General features: G+C 32.8%; 1 protein-coding gene across 1 annotated transcript; it reads left to right on the top strand.

Moving 5' to 3' along the window:
- The first annotated feature begins 1,471 nt into the window (after positions 1 to 1,471).
- Positions 1,472 to 21,244, top strand: RGS18 (regulator of G protein signaling 18). The gene is made up of 5 exons (XM_036106164.2): positions 1,472 to 1,803; positions 2,506 to 2,607; positions 3,632 to 3,693; positions 18,373 to 18,539; positions 20,016 to 21,244. The coding sequence occupies exons 1-5, from the start codon at positions 1,685 to 1,687 to the stop codon at positions 20,271 to 20,273; spliced, it is 708 nt and encodes a 235-aa protein (XP_035962057.2). The 5' UTR covers positions 1,472 to 1,684; the 3' UTR covers positions 20,274 to 21,244.
- The last annotated feature ends 5,541 nt before the right edge of the window (positions 21,245 to 26,785 follow it).

Here is a 26,785-nt window from a genome sequence, read left to right as displayed (position 1 = left end):
TTTGAGCTCCTAGGTGGTATCCCTGACAACTATTTTCTTGAAATCAATAACTGGAGCAGGCTAAAAATAAGACAGGTTTCCTTTACATTTGTTAACTTGTTTTTCAATATATACAATTTTAGAGGAATTAAAGTATTCACTCCTGCAGATCAAAGGCTCTTTTAGAAAGACTAAATAACATGCTCTTGGTTATCAAAGGCTCTGATAATTCCAGATCTTTTATTCTACTGGCCTCCCAGAATTTGCAAGAATAAATCACTTAATATCTATCATTCTTGGTTTCCTTTTCTACAAAATGTGAGTTATGGACTACATCAATATTTCTTAGATATTAGAGTTGTCAAGAAACAGTAAAAGAAGCAGAGGTTGAACCAAATTTGAATTGCCATTTCTTTTTCAATAAGATCATAAAATAACAAACATACAAACTGCTGTCTCTAGTTAAAATCTTTCCTCAAAAAGAACATTTTAACAATAAAAAAAATAGAAAGGCAAATTCAAAATAAGGACTTCCTTCATATTAAAATATGTGTAGTTTAAGAAGAAAATTTACAGGGCACCTGGGTGGCTCAGTTGGTTGGGTCTGACTCTTGATTTCAGCTCAGGTCATAATCTCAGGGTCCTGGGATGGAGCTCAAGGACAGGTCTGAAGGAGTCTGAGGATTCTCTCTCTCCCTCTCCTTCTGCCCCCCCCCCCCACCTCCAGCTCACATGCACTCTCTCTCTCAAATAAATAAATCTTAAAAAAAAAAAAAGAAAAAATTTACATATTATCTTTTTTCCCCATTTTCACCATGGACTGATAAAAATTTCTCAAATGTCTAAAATCATTCTATGAATCTGTGCTTAAAAAGTATTGAATGAAATGCTTTCTACTGTCTCTTTCAACTATAAAACTCCCTCTATATTCTTACTTTGATACAATCTGTTAAGCAAATGTAATTTACATTACATAGCAATATGTCAATTAAATGTAACTTACTTAATTCAATGTAATTAAAATAAGTAAAAAAAAATTTAAGAACAATGGAAAATATCTCCTAGCATTCAATATACTACTTCACCACAACATATTTTAATACACACTATACACATTTAAAAACTTTTTTGGGGCACCTGGGTGGCTCAGTCAGCAAAGTGTCTGTCTTTGCCTCAGGTCATGATCCCAGGGTCCTGGGTTAAAGCCCTGTGTCCAGCTCCCTGCTCAGTGGTGAGTCTGCTTCTCCCTCTCCCTTTGCCCCTCCCCCTGCTCATTCTTGCTCTCTCTGTGTCTCTCTATCAAATAAATAAATAAAATCTTAAAAAAAAAGAAAACTTTTTAAAAAGTTCCTGTGGGAAATGACAGTGTCATTTGGGTCTATTAAAGCATCATTCTGGTTGCACAAACTAGAAAGAGAAGTTGCACTGTGGTAATACTCATCTTTATCTTAGAGACCAAGAGTCATTTTGCAAATTTGTAATATCATTTCCCTAAACAACTCAGGACCAAACTGTACTTCAGTTCCTCAGTTCTACTTTTTTGTGGAGACAGAAACACAGCTCTTGACTCCATTTTTACTTTATTTTTTTAAGCACTGCTGACAGAGTTAAGATAACTTTTTATTGTACCATGTATAACTATGAAATAGCATTAACAGGTGAAGGATGTAACAAATTAGACATCTCTTCATTTTAGAGAGAGAAGATGGAAACATCATTGGTTTTCTTTCCTCAATTAAATATGTGCGAATCAAAAGAAAAAACTTTTTTCAAGTTAATACATGGTTCAGGAAAAGAAGAAACAAGCAAAGAAGCCAAAATCAGGTAAAATCATAATTTTTAAAATTGGTTTTATACTTTTAAAAACATGATTAATGTTGAATATTTGTTAACACTTTTTAAAAAATATCTGGTTGAAACTATATTGAATGTAGTGTTATAATTGGGGGAAAATGTCTCTTTGTTTATTAGGAGTAAATACCTATTAAATCTCAAGTGTTTTTATTTATTTTTTTAAGATTTTATTTATTTATTTGAGGGAGAGAGAGAGAGCTCGAGGAGGAAGAGGGGCAGAAGGAGGGGCAGAGGGAGAAGTAGACCCCCCCCCCCCCCGCCCCGAGCAGAGAGCCTGATGCAGGGCTCGATCCTAGGACACTGAGATCATGACCTGAGCCCAAGGCAGATGCTTAACCAACTGAGCCACCCAGGCGCCCCTAAAGTGTTTTTATTTTTGAAAAAGTGCAACAATTTAACCACACAGAACAACTAGTGACAATCTTGATTGAAATATAATCTCAAATACATTAAAATCACTGAGGGAAAAAACAAAATATATTTCACATATGCTATCCTAATTCCTCCCCAAATTGAATGAAATTCACTAGGAAAACCATTGTGAGTGTGGGGGGGTGGATGGTGGGTGAGAAGGGATGTTCAGGTGATGACCAATCCCAAATTTAACAGTCAGAAGGAAAGATTTTAATTGTCATCCAAATTGTCCTGAAGCTAATGCCTTTTCATTTTCAGAGCTAAGGAAAAAAGAAATAGGTTAAGTCTTCTCGTGCAGAAACCTGAGTTTCATGAAGAAACCCACTCCAGTAGATCTGGGCACTTGACCAAAGAAACAAGGTGAATAACTTTTAATTATTTGAGGGAAGATTTTCTTATTCTATCATTAAAGGTTTAAGAAAGAGGAAATTAGGAATTTCCATTTTATTGGAAATTACACAGTAATATAAGGAAGGTTAGAGATCTCATTTCAAAAAACTAGGAATATTCCATAAAATTAAACTACTTTAATACCTTGAATTAAATAACCTTATAAAAATTTAAAAGTGCTCTTTTAAAATTATATACCTGTCAATTTTAAATGATGTATTTTACTCCTTATAAATTGATGAAATACTCATTAATTTAAGAGTTTCACAATATAATATTGTCATAGAGGAGAGCTATTCATCTCTTCCCTTAGTAGTTTGAAAAAAATGCCTGTAAGTATAAAAGCAAAAAAGCACGAAAAGGGATGTTTTGTCATTTTTAGCCATTTCTTTAATTCAAAGAGAAAATGAAGTGGCCTTATATAGTAGTATAATACAGATTTGTCCAAAAATGAAATATGACCAATAAAAGGTCCAAGACAAATATATTCAACTTTGTAAATTAGAACTGTAATATATTTGTTGTATTGCAACTTTTTAAATATATTTCTTATCCCTTTAGAACCTCATTAGCCAAACTTCCTGTATCTGTTTAAAAAAAAAATTGCTGTGTATTGTGGTAAGAGCTTCAAGGAAATTGCAGTTAAAAAAGAGTTTGGCTAAAAGTTACTGTCAGTTTAGGTTCTTCTATTTGCTGAATTAAACTGGATATGCAGAGATGAATAAATTGTTTTCTCAAGAAAAAAAAAGATAATGACCTGATTTCTTTAATATTTAATATTTATATGTTATTTTAACATATTGTTTGATAGGCAAAATCAATAAAAAATTTGACCAATGTTTTTGAAGTTTCTAATGTAAATACAACTTTCATTACATAATAATAAAAGAAGAAACCCTATAACTGAAAAGAGCAGTATTAAAGAGTATGTTAGAGCAGATCCAGAAACAGTCTTTCTGCATACTCCATTACAAACATTCTGTCTCTTGAACAGAGTCTCCCCTGAAGAAGCAGTGATATGGGGTGAATCATTTGACAAACTGCTTTCCCATAAAGGTTAGTGGTGTTTTTCCCAAATGCTTTATGTCTTAATGGAAAATTACGCAAAGTATGCACATAACTATATAAAACAGGCTGTCATAAAAATGTAGTCTGATTGGTAATTTACAGCAATCTGAGTTTCTGATCAAGAGAAATAACTAAATGTAGAATAGTCAACAAATGGAAAATGTTTTTTAAATATTCTGATTTTACTAAAAAATATTTCTTGTGGCTGAAATATTATCTCTTTGTGCTGTGATTAATAGTTTCAAATTTTTTAATTTATTGATTTTTTTTTAATGAGATCCTTGGTTTTTAAATACCTGATTACCCATGTTATTTTTATTGTTAAGTGATCTAAAATTTAAAGTAGTTCTTTTATTGGAAATTCAGGTAACCCTCATGAAAATACTTTTTTTTTCAAATTTTGTAAATATTTCACTCTTCATATCAATCCTCTATTTTTAAAGCAGAATTTTGTAGAAGAGTTGCGAATCAGATGGATATTTAAGATGGAGCTTTGTAGGTGAGGTGGAAGGTGAGGACAAATATTGAGTCCATGTTTGACTATTCAACACTGATAAAGCATGAGTCAGAGGACAGACTGCCTAGATTGTTACTCTTTTTTTTTTTTTTTTTAATTTGACGGTTTATTATAAGGAAGCAAATGTCTTTTCATCTGTGGCTGCTCAAACTCAGCACATCACCTGATAAATATTAAGTGCTCAAATAATATAACCAAATTTGTTTCTAGGAAAAGGTTAGCCCACTGTTCCTTTGAGATCGGAGTTCTATGGCTGTATAATCTTAGTTAAGCTTCCTGATTTCTCTGACTTTCAGCTTCTTCAACTGTAAATGGAGATAACAATGTCTTTTGCTCCAATAGGAATGGATTTCTCTCAGGATTAAATGAGATGATGAATAAGAAACCAATAACTGACACTACACAAATGTAAATTGTTACTTCTATTATGAAAAATAATAATTATCAACATTAATTTCATAATCTTTTTCTATTTTCCAGTTTATTCCCAACTGGGTAAAATCACTTATGGGGTGAAATTTCAATTAAAAGAAAGATATAGGCTGTATTTATTTATTGAACTTAATAAATTGGTACATAATAATTTCATCATACTCTCACAACCCACACAGAGAGAAGAAAGATTCAGCAAGGGTAATTAGTCCTACAGAAAATTTTCCCCTGGCATTCTGTAATCATTGTGTTTTACAAGTAGTCAAAACTGAATGGAAAAAATTAAATCTGCTGCTCTCTCTCTTTTCTCTGCTGGTGGAAATATTAAAGAGCTGTAAAATAGCAGTAATTTGAATCAAGAGAGTTCAATGTGATAACGAAAGTCAGCACTGATCCACTTGGACATTATTATCATTGCTCTTGATCAAAGAGCTAATTAAATTATATTGAATTCACAAAAAATTATGTTACTAGTATTCTTTTAATCAATCCCCCTAAAATCCAATTATTTTTAATTGCAAAGCTTATTATAATATTAAATTATAAAGCTTAAAATAATCAGCTAAAAACATCTTTTGGTTGCAATGGTTAAATTCAGCTCATTTCTACTGTCTTGACTCCAGGCAAACAAAATAAAAGGAAGGAAAGATCTTATACTCATTAGTACACATACACACACATACACATGCACGCACTTCAAGAAAGACCTTACTCTATCAAATTTTACAGAATTCCCCTTTGGTTAAATGAGTAAGTTTCTCAAATTCTGTATGTCATCTATATAAAGGAAAAGGAAATTATATTAAATTTAGTCAAATGGGAAATCAAACAAAATACAAATCAAAATACAATAGAAATTTGAGTATTTAGTTTGACAAAAATGGCTGATATTAAAAGCAGTCTGTGCTGATTATTAGCATCTTTAGAAATGGAGCCACAGAATAGATGGTTCTTACTCTAGATTTTAGGGGTTTAATCAAAATTCACTAGCTGGACAAGGAGAGAAACCATCCAAGTGGAGAGCCAACATAGGCATGGGGCATTAACCAATGCAATTTATTTAGGGAACTAAAAATAAAGTAATTCTCTGTTGAGAAACAATTTGAAAAAGGAAGAGTGGCTTAGGGTGACAGACAGTAGACAGATGAGACTAAAACAGAAAGAGCATGGTTTTTGCTGTATTTCACAGAAGTGACAGAATCCACAGAGTGTTTTGATAATCCCGCTATTTTATCTAAATTTCATTCTTCAAATGTAGTTTAACTCTTTTAAAAATTAAAAAAACACACAGAAGATAAAATCCAAGAAAATCTAAAAAAGTATGGACTTTAGTTAATAAAAGTGTATCGGTATTTGTTTATCAATTATAACATATGTACTTTGCCAATATGAGATGTTAATAATAGGAGGAAACTTGGTTGTGGGATATAAGAAAACTGCACTATCTTCATAACTTTTCCATAAATCTGAATCTATTCTAAAATAAAATGTTCCTCTTATTTCTATACAGATATTAGGATACATTTTTTCCACCATCCCTGTTTATTGACAAATTTGTCTGAAATTGTGAAATGAATCATAAAAATTTATAATTTAACTACACATATAAAAAGTAATAATTTCTAAATGCTATTTAATAGAAACAAAAATTATGAATAAAAAAACCAATATCAGATTATCTGTGATTCACTGATTGACTTTATAAAAGTAAATGCTATCAATACAAAGTTAGCAAATCAATTCTAATAATATTATATGTATATGTATATTGCACTTACACATATATGTGTGTGTTTGTATACATATATGTATATGGTTTCACATAAGGTATCTTTGAAAGTAAAATAATGCTGCTCAATATGTTTGAAAATAATTAATTAGTTTAAAAAATGCTATATAACTTGCAATGTATTGTGTAACCTTTCAAAAATTGTTAAAAGAGATTATATAGATGTGTGCAAGATTTCAACAGGCAGAAGAAAAAATAATTCCTGAGCTGAGAAAAAGGCAGGAAAATGGCTAGAGAAATAAGAGATTTCAGTATAACTTGGAAAAGCAACCAGTTCCCTTTCACTGGGGCAGAGTAGTGAACAAACACATTAGAAAGTCGAGTTGGGGACAAACTTTGGAAGAGTTTGTTAGAAAACTGATGGACAGAAAAGTAGAATTCTATACATGTAATATGGACTACCTACAAGATTAATACGAATATAAAAGCTAACCTCAAGGTAAGGGCTATTTTGGAAAGAAAACAGATGAACTTGGTGACTGATTGAATGTGTGTATTGTAAAGTGAGATGATGAAGAGATAGGAGATGAAGAAAAAGGATGAGCCAAAGATCTCTAGATTTTATTCCATATTAATAGGAAGATGACAGTGCCTTTTACAGATGAGAAAAAGATGTGGGAGAACAAGATTTGTGAGAAGGTAACAGGTCAGAGTTTGAACTTATTTAGTTGCTGGTAAACTTTATCAGAAGTTTTGCAGGGTTTTATAGGCACACATGTAGAATATGGAAGAGTGATTGATTGTAATTAGAGATTTTTCTAACCATCACATCTTCAATCAGTAAAAGATGTGAAAGAGGATGTTATTTTCCTGCAGGGAGTCTCTGTCAATAAGAAAATCTTCCAACTACTACATAACTGTGCATTTTCCAGTCATGGTAAATAATTCCAATATTTTTTACCCTTTCATTAATGAATATTTGCTTGGACTTTTTTTGCACCCTGTATTGTGGTTCTACTAAACTTAATTCTGAGAATAATTCATAATAGATGAGAGAAGTAGAATATGTAAGTCATGGCACCCCCTTGCTTTAAAAAGATAAACTGATTATACTGTGGAAAATATTTACTACTGACTTTGAATAAAGGCTGCAAGGAAATGATACTTCACTTTTGCAGAAGGAAATGAGTGCTTCTCCTTACACTTTTTATGTTGTGGCTTTTCAACTTGCCCTTCCCAATTTTCAGTTACTGATTTTCTGCAAGATAAGGGATTCCAGTGTTCTGCAAAGTTAAATTTCTGAATCAGTCTGACCCATAACAAACACTCAATTTCTTAATCTGTCTCAGGATAAAAGTAAGTAAAATCCAGTCTAAATTATAAATGGATCACATAAATACATCATTATTGCAAAAGTAACCACAACATTCTGTGTCAGGTCAAGAGCTATGACATAGCCAAATATTTAAGGGGAAAACATGCAACCTAGTAATACTGTACTTGAGTTTCCAACCTGAGAGTTTTTTGACTTTTTTGTTTCATTTGGTTTCTTGGCATCAGAAGAATTCTCCAACAGATGCCAGAGTTTCAATTTAGAAACATGCAATCACAGGCGTTTCATATTTGTATGACACATTGAGCCAGCTTCTTCCAGTGTGGATTCTAATCGCAGGTTCTATCAAGCACTTTGGGCAGCTGCATTCACCACTGCTGCCTTCTAAAGGACTGTTTGGTAAGTTAATCCTTCTGTGTGCAGAACGGTTCCATTGTGACCTGACTTAATGTAGCTGCCCAAAGTGAGTAAGAGAAACAGGAAGTAACTAATGTGCTGGGATAATCCTGCACAATATTGCATATTACTTTTTAAAAAATAATTTACTTAAACTTTTAAATAAATGAACTACTTTCTCATTCATTATTAATCCATTTCTTGAATCAGTATTTATTCTTCCTTATTATATTCATATTATGCCAACGGAATCCATTCACTCTGATTAACCCATCATCAGCACTTTTAGCACATAGCACTTTTTCTAATATTAGTGCTGTGACTTCATTCTGAATGTCTGTATCAAACTCAAGACTAATCATGGTAACCAAGGCCTTTTGCATGATATTCCAGAGCACAGTGGCTGGCACAGAGTTGACACTCATATTTTGTGAATTAGTAAAGGGCTATATATTAAGAAACATTTATGTTATTTTTTTTGAGAGATTTCTATTTGAATTCCATGCAAATTGATTTTCCTCCGCTGCTCCAAACAGAATAAATAATTCCCACAAGTGTCCTTTGTTAGTCCTTGGTATATAAATGCCTGTCTTGCCCACCCATTGACCTTCATACTCCTCAGCAGTAGGGACTTTGTTGTTTTATGGCAGCTTATAACTTTGAACAAAATACATCTGGGTTCAAACTTCTGCACTGTATTTTACCAGCTGTAAATTTAGGGCAACTTAACCCTTTCTTTGAACCTCAACTTCTTCATCTGTAAAAATGGATTGCTCCAATAGGGTTGACATGAAAACTAAATGGAGCTGTGCCAATAAAAGGCATATAGCAATGTGCCAAAAACTTAGCAAACACCTAAAACTTCTATTATAATTAATATTACTGCATTTTCAGTATATAATATAGTCCTCATGTTCATACTAGGTGTTTTATAAATAAAAGATAGGTGAAGAAAGTTATTTTTAATATGTAACATTTTCAGTTGCCTGGCATATGGATGATTCATTTTAGATGTTTAGCGCAAAACACTTTTTTATAATGGAGATCTATTAATAGGAAAAGTAATGGTCATATTCTCCCAAAATTGTGACGTTTATTAACTCACTTTAGGAATAATTTGGCATGTAAAAACTGATCAATCATACTTATACATGACATATGGGTAGAAGAAGTTGAAACCAGAAAAGTTTTTTCTACATTGACCATGGGGTCAATGTAACTTTATTCACAGACTCAATAATGCTTGTACTTAATTTCCTCTTTCCAAACTGGGTTTAACCTGGAACAGACTATTGTCTCATTGCAAGATTGCAGGCATTTTTTTTTTTTTTTTTGACTCTGAAACATATACATTTTTAGGTATTTGAGGAAAATCTGTGCATCAAAATGCTCCAAAAAATCATTACCCATTTATCTTTCCCTTCTACATTCGGAGAAAAGCACACTATGCAGCGTTAAGAAATAAATCTTGAAAAATCAAACACTAAATGAGCTAAAAAATAAAAGTTGTTAAATATCCTACATTGATCATTCTTCCTTATTCTCAGAGTTTGTAGACTCATTCAGGAACTGCTTAGCACTAAGACCTCTTTTAAAAGGTTGTACTTAACCAGTAATTATCTTATTAGCATCTAATGACTATAGACAAATTCTGACTTGTCAGTCTTAAATGATAGCTTCTCAAATTCTTGTAAGCCTGACCTTTGCTTGTCTTCCTAGTTCCTTCACAAGCATTTAACCACTAACACCTGGTGCTCAGGGTTAATTTACGGAGAAAAAAAAAATCTCCCCTTATTCCAGTGAAAACGCCAATTCCAGTGAAAACGCCAATTCTATCCCCTGCCAAAAGCAGTGGGATAGAGCTGCATGATTCTTTTGTCATGGTAGTGGCTAAAGTCATCCCATATTCAGTATTTTGGATATGTCTATAGGTTGTCATGTTATTTCCTGTTCCTGTATCTCTAATATATTTTTAAAAATTTCTTACAACATAAAAAAAATTGTGCTTCATGACAAAGAGGACAAGTTCTATATATAGGAGAAATAAATGGTGAAATGTAAAACATAGTTTGAGGATTGTATTAGTTTCCCCTTGCTGCTGTAACAAATTACCATAACTTTAGTGACTTAAAACAACACAAATCTATCTTACAGTTCTGTAGATCAGAAGTACAGTATGGGTCTTATCGGGGAAAAAAAAAATAAGGTATGGTTAGGCTGTTGTCCCTTCTGGAGGGTCTAGGGGAGAATCCCTTTCCTACCCATTCAGGTTTTAGCAGAATTCAGTTCTTTGCAGTTTTGGACCAAGATCTCCATTGTCTTGCTGGCTCTAAACTCATAACTATTTACACCTTCTAGAAGCCACCACATTTTTTGGCTCATGACCATCTTCTTCCATCTTCAAGATAAGTAACAGTCATTCTCATGTTGTATCTCTCTGACCCACTCTTTTGCCTTCCTCTTCCACTTTTAAGGACTCATGTGCTTAGACTGGATTAGATTATTCACCTAGATGATCCAGGATACTTTCCCCATTTTATGGTGCTTAACCATACCCACATCTGCAAAGCTCCTTTTTTCCATGTAAGGTAACATATTCACAGGTTTTGGGAATTAGGACATGGACATCTTTGGAGGACTGTTACTATGCCTACCACAGAAAATGTTGCCTTCTTAAGAAAGATACACTTCTACAACTTGTTTTGTTTGTTTGTTTGAAAAGTGAGATCTGGGAAAATTGAACTTACCTGAAACTCAGTTTCCTCATCTATGAAAATGAATATAGGACATATTCCTAGCATCTGTTGTAAAGATTGAATGTGGTAGTGCATATAAGCAGCACTTAGCCCTCAGAATATCTAAACATGTTAAATGCAAAATCTCTCAATTTCCATAATTCTACCAATAGAGATTCATTCTTCTTGCTTCACTCTGTATGGAATTTTTTATATTAGAAGCCATCACTGACCATAAGGAATCATTCTATAGAGTAGTAAATACAGGACACCTGGGTGGCTCAATGGGGTAAGGGGCTATCTTCAACTCAGGTCATGATCTCAGGGTCCTGGGATCAAGTCCTGCATTGGGCTCCTTGCTCAGTGGGGAGCCTGCTTCTCCCTCTGCCTGCCTCTCCCCCTGCTTGTGCTCTCTCTCTCTCTCTCTGACAAATAAATAAATAAAATCTTAAAAAAACAAAACAAAACAAAACAAGAGAGTAGTGAATATAAGAAATGAATATAAGTAAAAATGAGTTGAGGAAAGAAAGCTATCATTTTATTTCACAATTCTTTTAACCATAATGTTAGAATGTTTGCTTCTCCTTTCATACATTGCTAAATTTAAGTCTTTAAGTCTTTTTGTTCAGAATCTTTGCATCTCTGATCATGATGGATATTGGTCTGTAGTTTTCTTTTTCTGTCTTTCTTAATATTTATTTTATTTATTTCTGGGGAGGAAGCAGTGTCAGGTTTTGGTATTAAAATGATGTGGAAAGTATTCATCCCTCCACTGTTTTCTGGAAGGAATTATATAAGATTAGAATACTTTTTCTTAAGTGTTTGATAAAATTCACCAAATCTGGACCCAAAATTTTTAGGGGGAGGGGAGAATATTTTTATTATAAAGTCTGTATTAATTGGATTACGGCTGTCAGATTTTTCACTGCTTCAGTGTCATTTGGGGTAGGTTTTTTTTTTTTTTTTTAACAGTTTTCCTATTTTATTTAAGTTACATTTATTGGTGTAAAGTTGTTCGTAATATTTATTATCTTTGTGATATCTGTCAGAGATGTGGTAATATTCCTGATTTGCTTTATACTATGAAACAACCTTGCTCAAGCTTGCTAGAGGTTCTATTTTATTAATGTTTTCAATGGACCAACTTTTTGTTTTTGCTAATTTCCTCTATGCTTTGTTTTCTTTCATATAGATTTCTTCTCTCTTTTTATTATTTTTCCCTTCTACTTATTGTGGCTTTAATTTGTTCTTATTTTCAAGCTTCTTAAGGTAGAAACTTATATCTTGATTTTATGCCCTTCTTTTTTTACTAGTATGCTTTACATGCAATGAATTTCCCTCTAAATACTGTTTAAACTGTACCCTTCTAATTTTGATGTGCTGTATTTTCCTTATAATCCAGTTGTAAATATATTATAAATTCTCTTGTAATTCCTTATTTGACCTATGAATGTATGTGTGTTATTTTATTTCCAAATAGTTGGAGGCTTTTATAGCTATGTTACTAGTATTAATTTTTTATTAAAACCCTTGTGGGCAGAGGACATACTCTATAAGATATCATTCTTTTGAAGTTTAGATTTATTTTACATCCTACCTACCATGAGTCTATCTTGGATAATCTTCCTTGTGCTTTTGAAAAGGTGTTGGGTAGAGTGTTTTATAATTATCAATTAGGTCAACTTGGTTAATAATTTTAAGTTTTATATAACCTTATTAATATTCTGTCTACATGTTCTATAAATTTATAAGTGAACAGAATTAAAATCTACAACTGTAATTGTAAAATTTTCTACTTCTTTTAGTTCTGCCAGTTTGCTTCTCATATTTTAGAGCTCTGCAACTAAGTCCATATATATTTAGGATTATTATTTACTAGTAATAGTTGGCCACTTTATAATTATGAAATGGAAGTACTCTCTATTTTGAAGTCACTTTGTCAGGCCACATCAGATTGTTTTTATACAGATGCTAAATACCTATGTTGTGTACCATTTTCATTTTTTTATTTTACCTTCTTAATATTTTATTTTTAACATGTGTCTCTTGTAGCCAATATATAGTCTAGTTTTAATTTTGAGTGCAGTCTGATGATCTCTGACCTTTAATTGGAGTATTTAGTCCATTTAAATATAATGTCATCATTGATATAAATTAGATGTAGCTAACATCTTATTTTCTGGTTGTCCCATAATTTTGTTGTTGTTGTTCTTTACCTCCTTTCCTTTTCCTCAGATTAAATAATTTCTATTCAACTCTCTTCTAGTTGACTCACCCTTTCTTATGTAGTCTTTAATTTGTTGTCATGTCCATTCAATGAATTTTTTACCCCAGGTATTTTCTATTCTAGTTCTAGACTTTCCATCTGATTGTTTCTATAGTTTCAGTTTCTCTGCTGAGTTTTTGCATCTATTCACTCATTATGTCTTTTTTAACATTTATATTCTTCAACAAATTAAATAATAGCTTTTTTACTGTCCTTATATGCTATTTCAAATATTTTGGATACCTCATGGTCAGTTTCTATTGACTGCCTTTGTTATTGATAATGGGTCACATTAGACATTTCTTTGCATGCCTAATAAATTTTTATTGTATGTGAGCATAAAGGAAGATAGAGGAGTCTAGACTATGTTGTCTTCCTTTAAAGAGTTTTGGATTATTTTTCTAGCAATCCATTATATCCCCCATGGACCCATGGATCCTCTTTATTTTTTCCAGCCAGTTTGATCCTTTGGAACCAATCTCTTTCTGATTTGCCTCAATACTAGTATAAGGCCCTTGCTGTTAAGTGTAATGTTTGTAACAAAAACATAGACTTTGTTGAGCCACAGTTCCAAAGTTTGGTGGCAAATTAGACAAGAGTCTTCATCTCATGAATCTTAAAAAGTAGCATGAGAAACACAAGTGAGCAAGCAACTGTAGCACAATGTTTTTAAGTACATGGAGCTTAGAGTGTGAAAAAGATAGTGGAAAGAGATGAAAGGCACTACTGGAAATTTTTTTTTTTTTTTTTTTTTTTTTTTTTTAAAGATTTTATTTATTTATTCATGAGAGACAGAGAGAGATGCAGAGGGAGAAGCAGGCTCCCAAGGAGCAGAGAGCCTGATGCGGGACTCAATCCCAGGACCCTGGGATCATGACCTGAGCCGAAGGCAGACGCTTAACCATCTGAGCCACCCAGGCGCCCTGGAAATTTTTAAAAAGTAAAGAAACATGATGAAGTCTGTATATAGAAAGATATTACTGACTAGAATGTGGATAATAAATTAAGAGGGTGTGGGAACAAGTAATGGAATCCAAGAGTAAGGGTCACTAATTAGAAGGTTGTTATAATAATCAATTTGAAAAATAATTCTGCTCAAAGTGAAATAAATTTTAAAAACCCACTTCTTTATGTTTTTCAATGGGTAAATAGTTAAATAGTGGTATATCATTATCTTACTTGTGATATTTTATTGGAGTTGACCCTTGAACAACTTGGGTTTGAACTGTATAGGTCTACTCTTGGATTTTGTCAGTAAACACAGTACAGTACTATAAATGTGTTTACCATTAGGTTTTAATCTAACATTTTCTCTTCCTTATGATTTTCTTAATAATAGTTTCTTTTACCTGGCTTACTTTATTGTAAGAATACTTTATACAATACACATAATATACAAAATATATGTTAATTGACTGACTATCTGTGAGGTTTCTGGTCAACAGTAAACTATTAGCAGTTAAGTTTTTGAGGAGTCAAAAGTTATAAGTGGATATTTGACTGCATGGAGTGGGGGGTTGGCACCGCTAACTCTTGCACGGTTCAACAACTCTATAATTTTACAAGATGTTACATTGGTGGAAACTGGATAAAGAGTACATGGGATCTCTATTCTCTCCTACAGCAACATGTGAATTTATAATTTTCTCAAAATAAGGAAGTTTAATTTTAAAAATGTGTATAAGCCAAAAAAAAAATAATAAAATATCATAAAAAGTTGAATGAGCACTAGTTTTAAAGTCAGTTTGTCTTAGGGATGAATTCTAATTCTGCCACATTCTAACTATGTAAACTTTACCTGACCGAGCCTTAAATAAATGATAGTCACTAAGACCATTAACATCATCACCAGCAAAACCCACAAAGTATAATACTATGTGCCAGTCACCATTTTAAGCACTTTGCATGCTTTAAAATTTTAATTCTCTCCTCTCTTGCTTTCTTCTCTCATGGTTTGATGGCTCTCTTTAGTGATATACTTGGATTCCTTTGTCTTTTTTTTGCATATTTATTTTTGGTTTTTGATTTGTGGTTACCACTAGGTTTTCATCAAACATCTTATGCATATAACAGTCTATATTAAGTTGATGGCTGCTTGCATTTGAACCCATTCTTTACTCTTATCCCCAACCCTCCATGTTTTAGGTATTTGGTATCATACTTTACATCCTTTTAGTTTGTGAATCCCTTGACCAATTTTTATAGATATACTTAATTTTACTGTTTTTGTGCTTTCTAATTTTCTTATTCCTACTTATGGTCTTTCCTTTCCATTCAAAGAGCTCCTTTTAACATTTCTTGTAGGAATGGTTTAGTGGTCATGAATTCTTTTAATTTTTATTTGTCTGGGAATCTCTTTATCTCTCCTAGTCAGAATGATAACCTTGCTGCATAGAGTATTCTTGGTTGCAGGTTTTTTTTGTTTTGTTTTGTTTTTTCTTTCAGCACTCTGAATATATCATGCCACTTTATTCTTGCTTGCAAAGTTTCTGCTGAAAAATCAACTGATAGACTTATGGGGTTTCCCTTGTATGTAACTGTTTTCTTTTCTCTTGCTGCTTTTATTTATTTATTTATTTATTTTATTATGTTATGTTAATTACCATACATTACATCATTAGTTTTTGATGTAGTGTTCCATGATTCATTGTTTGTGCATAACACCCAGTGCTCTATGCAGAACATGCCCTCTTTAATACCCATCACCAGGCTAACCCATCCTCCCACCCCCCTCCCCTCTAGAACCCTCAGTTTGTTTTTCAGAGTCCATAGTCTCTCATGGTTCGTCTCCCCCTCCAATTTCCCCCCCTTCATTCTTCCCCTCCTGCTATCTTCTTCTTTTTTTTTTTTTTTAAACATATAATGTATTATTTGCTTCAGAGGTACAGGTCTGTGATTCAACAGTCTTACACATTTCACAGTGCTCACCATAGCACTTACCCTCCCCAATGCCTATCACCCAGCCACCCCATCCCTTCCACCCCCCACCACTCCAGCAACCCTCAGTTTGTTTCCTGAGATTAAGAATTCCTCATATCAGTGAGGTCATATGATACATGTCTTTCTCTGATTGACTTATTTCGCTCAGCATAATACCCTCCAGTTCCATCCACGTCATTGCAAATGGCAAGATTTCATTCCTTTTGATGGCTGCATAATATTCCACTGCATGCATATATATATATATATATATATATATATATATACCACATCTTCTTTATCCATTCATCTGTCGATGGACATCTTGGCTCTTTCCACAGTTTGGCTATTATGGACACTGCTGCTATAAACATCGTGGTGCATGTACCCCTTCGGATCCCTACATTTGTATCTTTGGGGTAAATAGCCAATTGTTCTCTTGCTGCTTTTAAAATTCTATCTTTATCTTTACTTTTTGCCATTTTAATGACTGTGTGTCTTGGTGTGGACCTCCTTGGGTTGATTTTATAGGGGGCTCTCTGTGCCTCCTGGTTCTGGATTTCTGTTTCCTTCCTAGGATTTGGGAATTTTTTGGCTATCATTTCTCCAAATAAATTTTCTGCCCCCCTTTCTCTGTCTTTTTATTCTGGGATCCATATAATGATAAAGTTATTACACTTGATAGTGTTGCTGAGTACCCTAAGTCTATTTTTCTGTTTTGTCCTGCTCTTTCATTTGAGACATATCCCCCATCTCTTCATTTTGTCTCTCTGTGTCTGTTTTTATATGTTAGGAAAGTTGGCAACATCTGCTCTTGAAAGTAGTGGCCTTATGAAGAAGTCCTGTGGTGCCCTGCAGTGCAATGTTCCCTATTCACCAGAATCTGTCTCCTATGTGTGTTATGTGTTCTACTATTGTGGCTGAGCCTGGGGTGCCTGGCAACAAGGGTCTGTTTATCTCCCCTCTCAGTGCCTGCAGTGTCCCTCCCTTCTGCAGACAGTCTCATGGTTCTGTTCGGCTCCCAACTGTGTCTCCGCCCTTCCTATCCTCTTCAACATGGCCTCTTCTCTACATTTAGCTGTGGAGAGTCTGTTCTGCCAGGCCTCAGGTCATTCTCTGGGTTATTTACACTGATATGGATGTTATCTAGTTGTATCTTTGGGACAAGGTTAAGGTCCTCCTACTCCATCTTTCTTGGATCAATGCTTTTAATTCTCTAAACAGCCCTATCAGGTAGGTATCATCATTATCTTAATTTTAAATATTGAAAAACTGAGGCACAGAAAGAAAAGTATTTCACTCAGGACTACATAGTAACTAGCTAAACATGAATTTGAACTCTGGCCATCTTCCACAAAACTTTATACCAATGCCTAGCATTGATGGAGCTCAGAACAAATGTAAAAATGGAGATCCCATGCTAACTATCTAAATGCTTAAGAGCTATAAATCAAGCTAACAAACTGTTAAAAATATATATTTTATCCTTTTATTTATACAAATATACTGTGTAACCATTAGGTTTGAATTTAAAATTCTCAGACTCTTTATAGTTCTATTCTATCAAGTTGCCTACCTTCCTTCTCTTTCTATTCATGGTTTGGTTCCATACTGTGAAAGTCCTCTTTGCACATTTGGGTGGACACCCCAGCCTTCAAATTGAAGTCCTATTCTAAGGGTATGCATACCATTGAGTCAATGTGCCTTTAGTGGATGAACTTGGGGAAGAGGACTGTGCAAACCCTGGCAACATAGAGCTTTTAGACAGGGAATTCCAGGGTCCTGAGTATGGAAGCATAGTCTGGAAGTCAGGGGGCATGGAGAGAATGGACACCAGGTGGAATAGTTTCTTGGCTCTGTAGAATAACTCCCACACCCCTGAGAAAGGCACTGAGGGACCTGAAAGAGACCCAAAGGAAGATCCGGAGTAGGGGTTTGTCCCTCTTCCTCAGGTCTGTGTATGATACCAACCTCCTTTCAACAGGACTGATACTTACTTACTTTTCATAATTGTGAATATTACAGCTAATTTATATGAGGTCTCCCATGTATAGTGTGCATATGTGTGTTTCTTCACTGCATACAGGGAAGACATAGCTATAATATCAAGTAGTACAATACAGGAGGGGAGGTGGGCGGGAGGATGGGTTAAATAGGTGATGAACACTGGGTGCTGTATATAAGTGATGAATCACTAAATTCTATACCAGAAACCAGTATCACACTGCATGTTAACTAACTGAAATTTAAATAAATATTTGGAGGAAAAAAATATCAAGTAGTACAATTCTTCAGGATTAATATTGTGTAGTTAAAATGTATCACTTCTTTTCCTGATAGATGGACTGGAGACTTTTACCAGATTCCTTAAAACAGAATTCAGTGAGGAAAACATTGAATTTTGGGTAGCCTGTGAAGATTTCAAGAAAAGTAAAGACCCTCAACAAATTATCCTTAAAGCAAAAGCAATATATGAGAAATTTATACGGAATGATGCTCCACAAGAGGTACAGTAAAGATGATTGTAAAAATTTAAAACTGCTTGAAAAATTTTTGAGAGAATCTGCCTTTATCAAATCTGTATCCTCATATATTCTACCAGAAAGGTCAAGATTTTATTGAAGCAAAAATGGATATTTCTATAAATTCCCACATACAAACAGAATACATTGTAAGACTTTGCCATGAAAGTAAAAGTATAATTGAAGTCATTCCTTGGGGTTATTTTTTATTCTAGACTAAGAGTAAATACAATTACTTGCAACATTTAGATTCATTCACTTATCTATATTCATCACCTAAGCATAAGCAATGTCTCTAACTAACAATTTCTATAAGTGAGGAAGGCAAGACAAATTAAAAAGATTGTATATTGTACCATTTTAGTGTGAGCTCATCTACCTATGCAAAGTTTGATTGCCCCAAAATAATTATTCTCCACTTTAAGGTAGACTAAAAGAAAATTTCATAATTGTTAGATGAGGGAAACCTAATTTGACAACAGCTCAAGTGAAAAAACAAATGTGATTTTCTTTGACTGCAAGCTCAGGGTGAGATAATTGTGTAATACAACTGCTAAAACTCTAGCAATAAAACTATAAAACTAGCAAACATTACCTGACTGCCCTCAAAAATAATTTAAATAGAGTTTCTGTAGTTTTATTACGTGTTCAATAAATAGTGTTTCTCTGCTGAAGTGGTAGAACTGGTAGGCTATCAATGTTTAGAGTTCTGTTTCACTATAAATTAGTATTGTCCATGAGGTAGCATTGTCTATGTGGATATCATTTCACATGGAATGATGATTGTTTTCTTGTTTCAATATGTTTCAATCTATTCTGTGTTTTAGTGCATTATTCTGTTTTTCCCATAGCCAATTTTATAAACAGATTTTTAAAAAGCAGCTAGTGGTATGGTGTTACCCGTGAGGGAAAAGGAAGAAACCCTAAGTGAAAACTTACATTTATCAGAATCAGATACAGCAGTAGTGCTTTGGTAAAAACATGAAAGGATTTTATATCTTTAAAAGTTATCTGTTTTCAGCACACACTTGCTTGTAATAAAGCATCATAATAAAATTAAAAAAGCACGGGGATAAGACAAAAGCCCCACATTGAAATCCTAAATATGCCCCAAACTCACTCTTTGCCCTCACTCAAAATAATTTAATTTCTATGAAGTTTTGTTTCCACTTTGAAAATGGGTTAACCTAATGGTCTATATGATATTTACAATGTTTCATTATTCTAAATTAGCAGAGAGTGAGAAGGACTGGGAGCATAGGAAGAGAAGAGTCAGATGAAATGCCAGCCCAGAGTAAATCATTGGATCCCTAGGCTTATAACAAAAAAAAAATCACAAAAGCATCCAAGTGCCTTATGCCCATTCCAACATTGGATCAGTCCTGCACTGTTTGTTTTTCAAAAGTGTTTACTTAAGTAGATTGACCATAATCATACTTTTCTGTTATTATTATCATCCAGGTTAACCTTGATTTTCACACCAAAGAAGTCATTACTAAGAGCATCACCCAACCTACCCTACACAGTTTTGATGCTGCACAAAGCAGAGTGTATCAGCTTATGGAACAAGACAGTTATACACGTTTTCTGAAATCTGACATCTATTTAGACTTGAGAGAAGGAAGACCTCAGAGACCAACAAATCTTAGAAGACGATCACGCTCATTCACCTGTACAGAGTTCCAGGATGTAAAGTCAGATGTTGCCATTTGGTTATAAAGAAAATTAATTTTGTTCATTTTGATGGCAAACTTGTAATCTGCTTTTAATATACAGCATGTTTACTTCTAACAAATGAGTACATCTTTTAAAATAAAATGCACCATGTCAAAGGATTTTAAAAATGTAAATCAAAACTTACCTTATAACAACACCTACTATATCTGCCAATGTATTCTGTAAAGCCTTCCATTTGACTTCATTCCATTCATAGTCAGAAAAACTTATTACTTAATGGAAGGAAAGTAAAGAAGTAATAACAATGTTTTATAAAACCATAGTTGAGTTAAAGTTAAGCTTTTGCAAAATTGTCAATAGTTAGACCAAATATCTAGTTTGGATATTTTTTTCTACATGTAAAAAAGTTAAAGCTCAGATATCCATATATTCAGAACACATTTTCCATAATGATGAAGACTCTTTCTTTCTCTCTCAGGCATAGAGAGAGTAGAAGAGGAGGTCCGTTTCTTACAATAGGAGAGGACAATCATTTGTTCTTGGATTACTAACCCTGGTTCAAGAATAAGCAATGTATCACTTCTAGTTATAAGCTAGACACAGGAACTTTGGGGAAGACACATAGAACTTCCAGGTTAAACATAACCCACATTGATAACTGAGAATGGGAACCACGTTTGGGCTCATTCTTAAGTGAACATGGACTTACCCAGTAAGTGGAGCACATTTCTAATGGTCATAAAAACATGACCAGATTATACATAGCTCTAGGTTGGGACTAGGGGCATCTTCTCATCTGTTAACAGAAATTGCTACTAAAGTAGTGGGCAGTCAGTGGTTTGAATGAGGCCCAGAGGAGGTTTATCCCAAAAGTAGTTAGGTTTCATTTTTGGACTTTTAGAACTGGGATAAAAATTAGAAATGAAAGGAGGTAAAGAAGCAAGGAGTCCAAGGCCCTGGAGACTCATGCATCTGCTACATTTGTTCCTATAAATAAAGTATTCTCCCATTGATTGTGTTCTTGTTCCAAGTCTCATTGAGTCATTTAATACTATATTATTCAAATAAGATTATGCTAAGGAGTATATATGTCTCTACTTTAGGGAAATATTTAATTTTAGATGTGTGTTGCATGTAAATGTCTGTATTTAAATATGCCATACATTTGGCTTTGGCAAATGTTATTTTAGTTGAAATGTAAAATATAAAAACTGCAGATAACCTATAGTAATAAATATTTTTAATTTCTTTATTCATACAGTTAATGTTTATTTGATCACTAAGTGCTCTTGCTGATTGTTGATTATCCTGTCATCAAACTACACATAGACATATTTTCTTATTTTAGAATGATATTGAGATAGAAAATATTAATTAAAGTGTTTTGTCACTGATCTTAATGCTAATTCAATTCTTTATACTGTTATAAATATGAAAACAAATCCATGCATTTCAAAATCAACTAAGAAAGTGATTTTTAATTTTTCTTTGGCTGATTTGTATTTTCTTTTTCTGTGGAAGTGTCTTTTCTTCTTCTTTCTTTTTTTTTTTTTGGAAGTGTCTTTTCAAAGAGTCTGATTGCTTCATGCACAGTTAAGACTTGATATACGAGCTTTCTGGTCTCATTAGAAAAATCGCGGGCTGATTTTAACAGCATTGTTCTAGGACCACAAATACATATTATGTAGCTTTTTCATTTGTAATACTTTTCAGACATGTCCAATATCTTGTTTAAAGAATTCAATGGGACACTTCAAAAACATACCAGGACTTTTTGATTAAGTTAATGCCTGACTTCAAAGAACTTGTATCCATGGGAAGGACAACGTGGTCACAAACAGGAAACAAAATAAACAATTAGAGAAGTGAAAAAGCCAAGTAAAAATGTGTGGACAGTACTGAGCACTGGCTGAAGGCATTGCAGAAATACAATGAAAGCCCAAGAACTTAAGAACCTCAGTGCCTGGACTCCCTAAACAGATGTGTGAGCCTCAGAAATTCATTTAACTTCTAAGCACCTTTACCTTACACATTTTTTTTTTAATATAAGGGCTCAGAGTTTCTAATTCTAATCCTCTATCCTCTATGGTCCCTACATTTACTGACTCTAAGTAGGCAACCTGCTATTCTCCAAAGCACCTCTTGATTGATGCCCGAGCAAGGAACAGAGGCAAGTAAGTATGGTTAATGAAGGAAAACTTCAGACTAAAAATTAATATGAGATATTGATCTAATAGTAAAGTGTACTTTTGTAGAAAACTTAGAAATACGTGAAAGGAAAGAAATCATGGGAAATGTAGCTTACTTTTTTTTTTTTTTTTACTGGTCATATATGTCATATATATAAAACAGAATCTTTAAATGGATTGAAGAAGATAATTTGGAGTATCTTGAAGCCCACAGACAAAAGTCAGTACCTATGCTGTCGTATTTTGTACATGATAGAAGCTCAATAAATGACTATGGAATCAAATGGAAGCAAAAGGAAGCATTATGAGGAAAGTTCACACTTCAGCAAAGAGTAAACACCTACTTTTATTTGAATGTGGCATATATTTATTTGAATCCTGGCTCTGCCACTTATCAAGTGTAGTATGTTGGGAAAGTTACCTAAGTATTTTGAACTTCAGCTTCTCATTTGTAATATTGAAATAAAACATTTACAGTGATCTTAAGATGATTAAATTTAAAAATTTTGTCAAATACCAAGTACAGATTAATTGACCTTTAGTGCGTGAACAGAAATGATGAGAATTATTCTTCGTATTTAAGGATCACATTTTAATTATAATATAAATTTTCCTAATGTTTATGTTAAAATCAAATAAATGTCCCTTGAGAATAATGAGATTTTTCTTGAATAAACTATGGGGACAGCTCTTACTCTCACCAAGTCTTTTATGATTTTACACTGATTAGAAAAGTAAATAATGACATTTTAGCCACATAAAAAATATTGGAAAATTATAAACTTAAATATTCTTCTAAAGACAAAGCTGAAAAAACTTAACTTTTTAATTATGTGCAATGCTGCCCAGAGGGGGGGGAAAAACAGGACAAAGCATATTCAAGATATATACTCCCCAAAATACTCCCCAAAGCCATAACATTAACTAAAATTTAAACACATTAAATTTATTTTCACTGTATTACACCGACTGTATTTAATTTCCTTGCTTTTTAATTATCATTGGTCTATAAAAAGGGAAAGAAAAACAAAAATCCTTGCCAATTTAACCACAAGTTTGTTCATTTACATTACCTGAAGTCTTTTCAATATTGAAAATGAAAGGTAATATAACCCAGCCAAACCCATCTTCTGTAGCATGTTGAATGAATGAACAAATATTTATTGAACACTTTGTGTTTGATTGGTACTGTTAGCTGCTGGATATTCATAGGTGAATTAAATAGAGTGAAAGGGAGAGAGAAAGAAACTTTCTTCATGGTATGTTCCCTGATAAAGTTTGCATAATACAATAGTCAGCTGAAAGCTATGCTTTATACAAGAGATTCCTTCATATTTATCTCAAGTAAGTAAATTCATCTATGACTGATAATGCAGGTATCATTTATCTTTTGAAGTTAGGAGTTGAGTAGCTAATTCCTTCCTTTGTTTGAGAGAAACACAGTAGACCCACTAATGTGCACAAACTTTGTGCATCTTGCATAAAATGCAAGCAGAACAAACAAAAATCATTCACACATCTATAAACACATTGTATTTAAGATTGAGGGGTTTTGTTAATTTCATTTGTTTTTACTTTATAAATCAACCAATTGTACAAAAATCCTTCAGAGAGTAAATAAAATAAAAAATGAAGCAACATTTAAAAAAATCATATCATTTGACAAATAGAGAAAAATTAACAGCCTATGAAAAATAAAGAGCCAGTATGAACTGTACATTTAAAGGATATAACCATTTTAGAGAAAAACACATATTTTTGTGGAACCTTGCCTTCAAATTGAATTTTGTAGAGTGGAAATGAAACTCTTAGAAGTAACAACCAAAGGAAATACCATGAATTTAGCAAGAACAACAATATTGACTTTCAGATAGTCTCTTTGCAGTCCCATTTCTGATATCATTAGCAATCCACAGAAAATAATTAATAATTGTGGGAAAAACAAAAATTGAAACATTAAATTTGAAGCTACTAAAAAATATGAAAATTGTGCTTAATAGATTCTCTTTACTAAAGCAAGGAAGTAGATGGAAAGCATTTGGAAAGATTGTCATCAATATGTGAAACCAACAGTTATTTTCTGAACACTGAACTCTTGTTACTTGCAGAGAAACTAGAATATTTAAACACAAATTCAAATGACGTCAAATCAGTTTTAACAATACCAATAATACTTTATTTAATATCCTATAGCTTGGAATATTCTATACCTAATTTATCTTTATTTAATCCTACAGAACCCCTGCAGTTCAGTAAACATTTGCTATGCTTCACCTTTGTTCCAGTCATTGTATGGTAGGAATGCAAAAGTGAATCACACAGTGTAGACTGTATTGTTGAGGATACTACATTGAATGATATTCCTAAGAAGGCAAACACATAAACTAGTTATTTCAATACAACATGCAAAACATTCACATATATCTTTCCTCATCTATCTCTAAAAAATAGCAAGACACTTTCATGTGATGTAGCAAAACACCAGAGTTGCACCTTTGTGTCTTCACAATATGTCTGAATATACCTTGTAGTATGAGGTTAGATATTGAATTATCTTTCCACTGAAACCTGCTTTAAAATGCTTATCTCTAGAAACTTGAAGAGATCTCATGGAAGAGATAAATGGACTTCATTCACACTATAATTTGATTCATTACAGGCTCCCTTTAAGTAGGAGTTTTCAGAAATGTATTTAGGTTTTATTGACAGAAAATTACTTAATATAGAGGCTTTGGAAGGAAATCTTTGATAGAAAATTGACAAGCAGTGTATTAAGAGACCCTGGTAAATGAATATCAACCAAAAAAAATCAAGTGAATGATATTTGAAACTATGAAATAAAATTTCATTGAAAAATCATGATTCAAACCATAAAATTTTATTTATTTACCTATTATTTATAAGCATATTTATTGTGGAATAAAATTAAAATATTCTTTTAAAAAAATCACATGCTCGTGAAGGAAACAACGCCCTTGCAATTTGGTCCATTAATTTATTATTTGCTAGCCAACTTATGGTATATTTTCTTGTTTGTTTTTTTCTCCAGATGGCTATTTTGCTAAGAATTTGTAAGTAAAAGAAGATTTCAGGATGCTATATACATATATAAATTTATATATCAGTAGTGTGATTTTTAATAAATAAGTAATAATTACAATTATTTTTCGGTCTACTGGGGAAACTGTATTTTCTCTGCCCACAGTATCACTGTTTCTTCATCATTGAAGAAAATCCATAGGCCCATGTTTGGGGTGATGTAATAAGACAATATTTATGCTTTGCAAACGATTTTGATTTGAGAATTAGAATTATTAATAACAGATGAAAATAACTAGAGAGAAATCAATGAAATAGTAATTTTTTGCTTTAAAAATCATGTGAAAAGAAGCATTCCTTAAATCCCTGAATATCACAAATAGTATTGATTGTGTTTAGCAACTGTCACTATTTGCCTAAGAAAGGAAAAGATATAATTTAATCTTCATTTTTTTCATTTTTCATACAGAATCTATGAAACCTTTAGAAATTTAAGAGTAACTTAGATTGGGGCCTCCATTTTCTTGAATGGCTAGGTCAGAAAATGCATCTCTAAAGGTAGAAATTAAGTAATTATCATAGAACATATAATATTCTCAGCTAATAAATATAGTTCTCAGCTGATTTGCCAGAAAATATTTGAGACATGTCCAAGTGATCTTGAAGTCATCAGTTAAAGTTACATAGAAAAAAAATTCCTTAATTTCAAGAACATATATATTGGCAACAAAAGCAATATATAGATTGTGGACAAAAAGAATGTATTATAGAAAAATGAAAATTATGATAATCTGAATCACAATCTCTGATATCACACTATGGTTTTTAAAAAGTACTATAAACATATCCAAGACAAACCATTTTTAATTCCTCATATGATTTAAAGACAAATATAATATATGAAGAGCATAAAAAAAGACCTTTAATCTTTCAATTCAGAAATAAGCATTTTAGCACACATGTATATTTCCTTCTAATCTTTTTTTTAAGAGGGGGGATGGACAGAGAGAATCTTAAGGTTCCATGCCCAGTGCAGAGCTGGACGTGGGGCTTGATCTCACAACCCTGAGATCATGACCTGAGCCTAAATCAAGGTCATGTTAACTGACTGAGCCACCCAGATGGCTCACGTGTATATTTCCTTCTAATCTTTTAAAAAATCTATTTAAAATTGTCATCTTTCAAACAATGGATTATAAGCGTGAATAATAGTTATCAGAAAATTCTGTTTACTGATTACAAAAAAATAAATTTTAAAAACTGTATTGTTTTGAAAGAATAAATTCTCTTTATTTTAAAAATACAATTTATGATATCAATTTGAAC

Source organism: Halichoerus grypus, chromosome 7, assembly GCF_964656455.1.
Source record: "Halichoerus grypus chromosome 7, mHalGry1.hap1.1, whole genome shotgun sequence".
Lineage (NCBI taxonomy): Eukaryota > Metazoa > Chordata > Mammalia > Carnivora > Phocidae > Halichoerus > Halichoerus grypus.
This window is presented reverse-complemented; position numbering and strand designations above follow the sequence as displayed.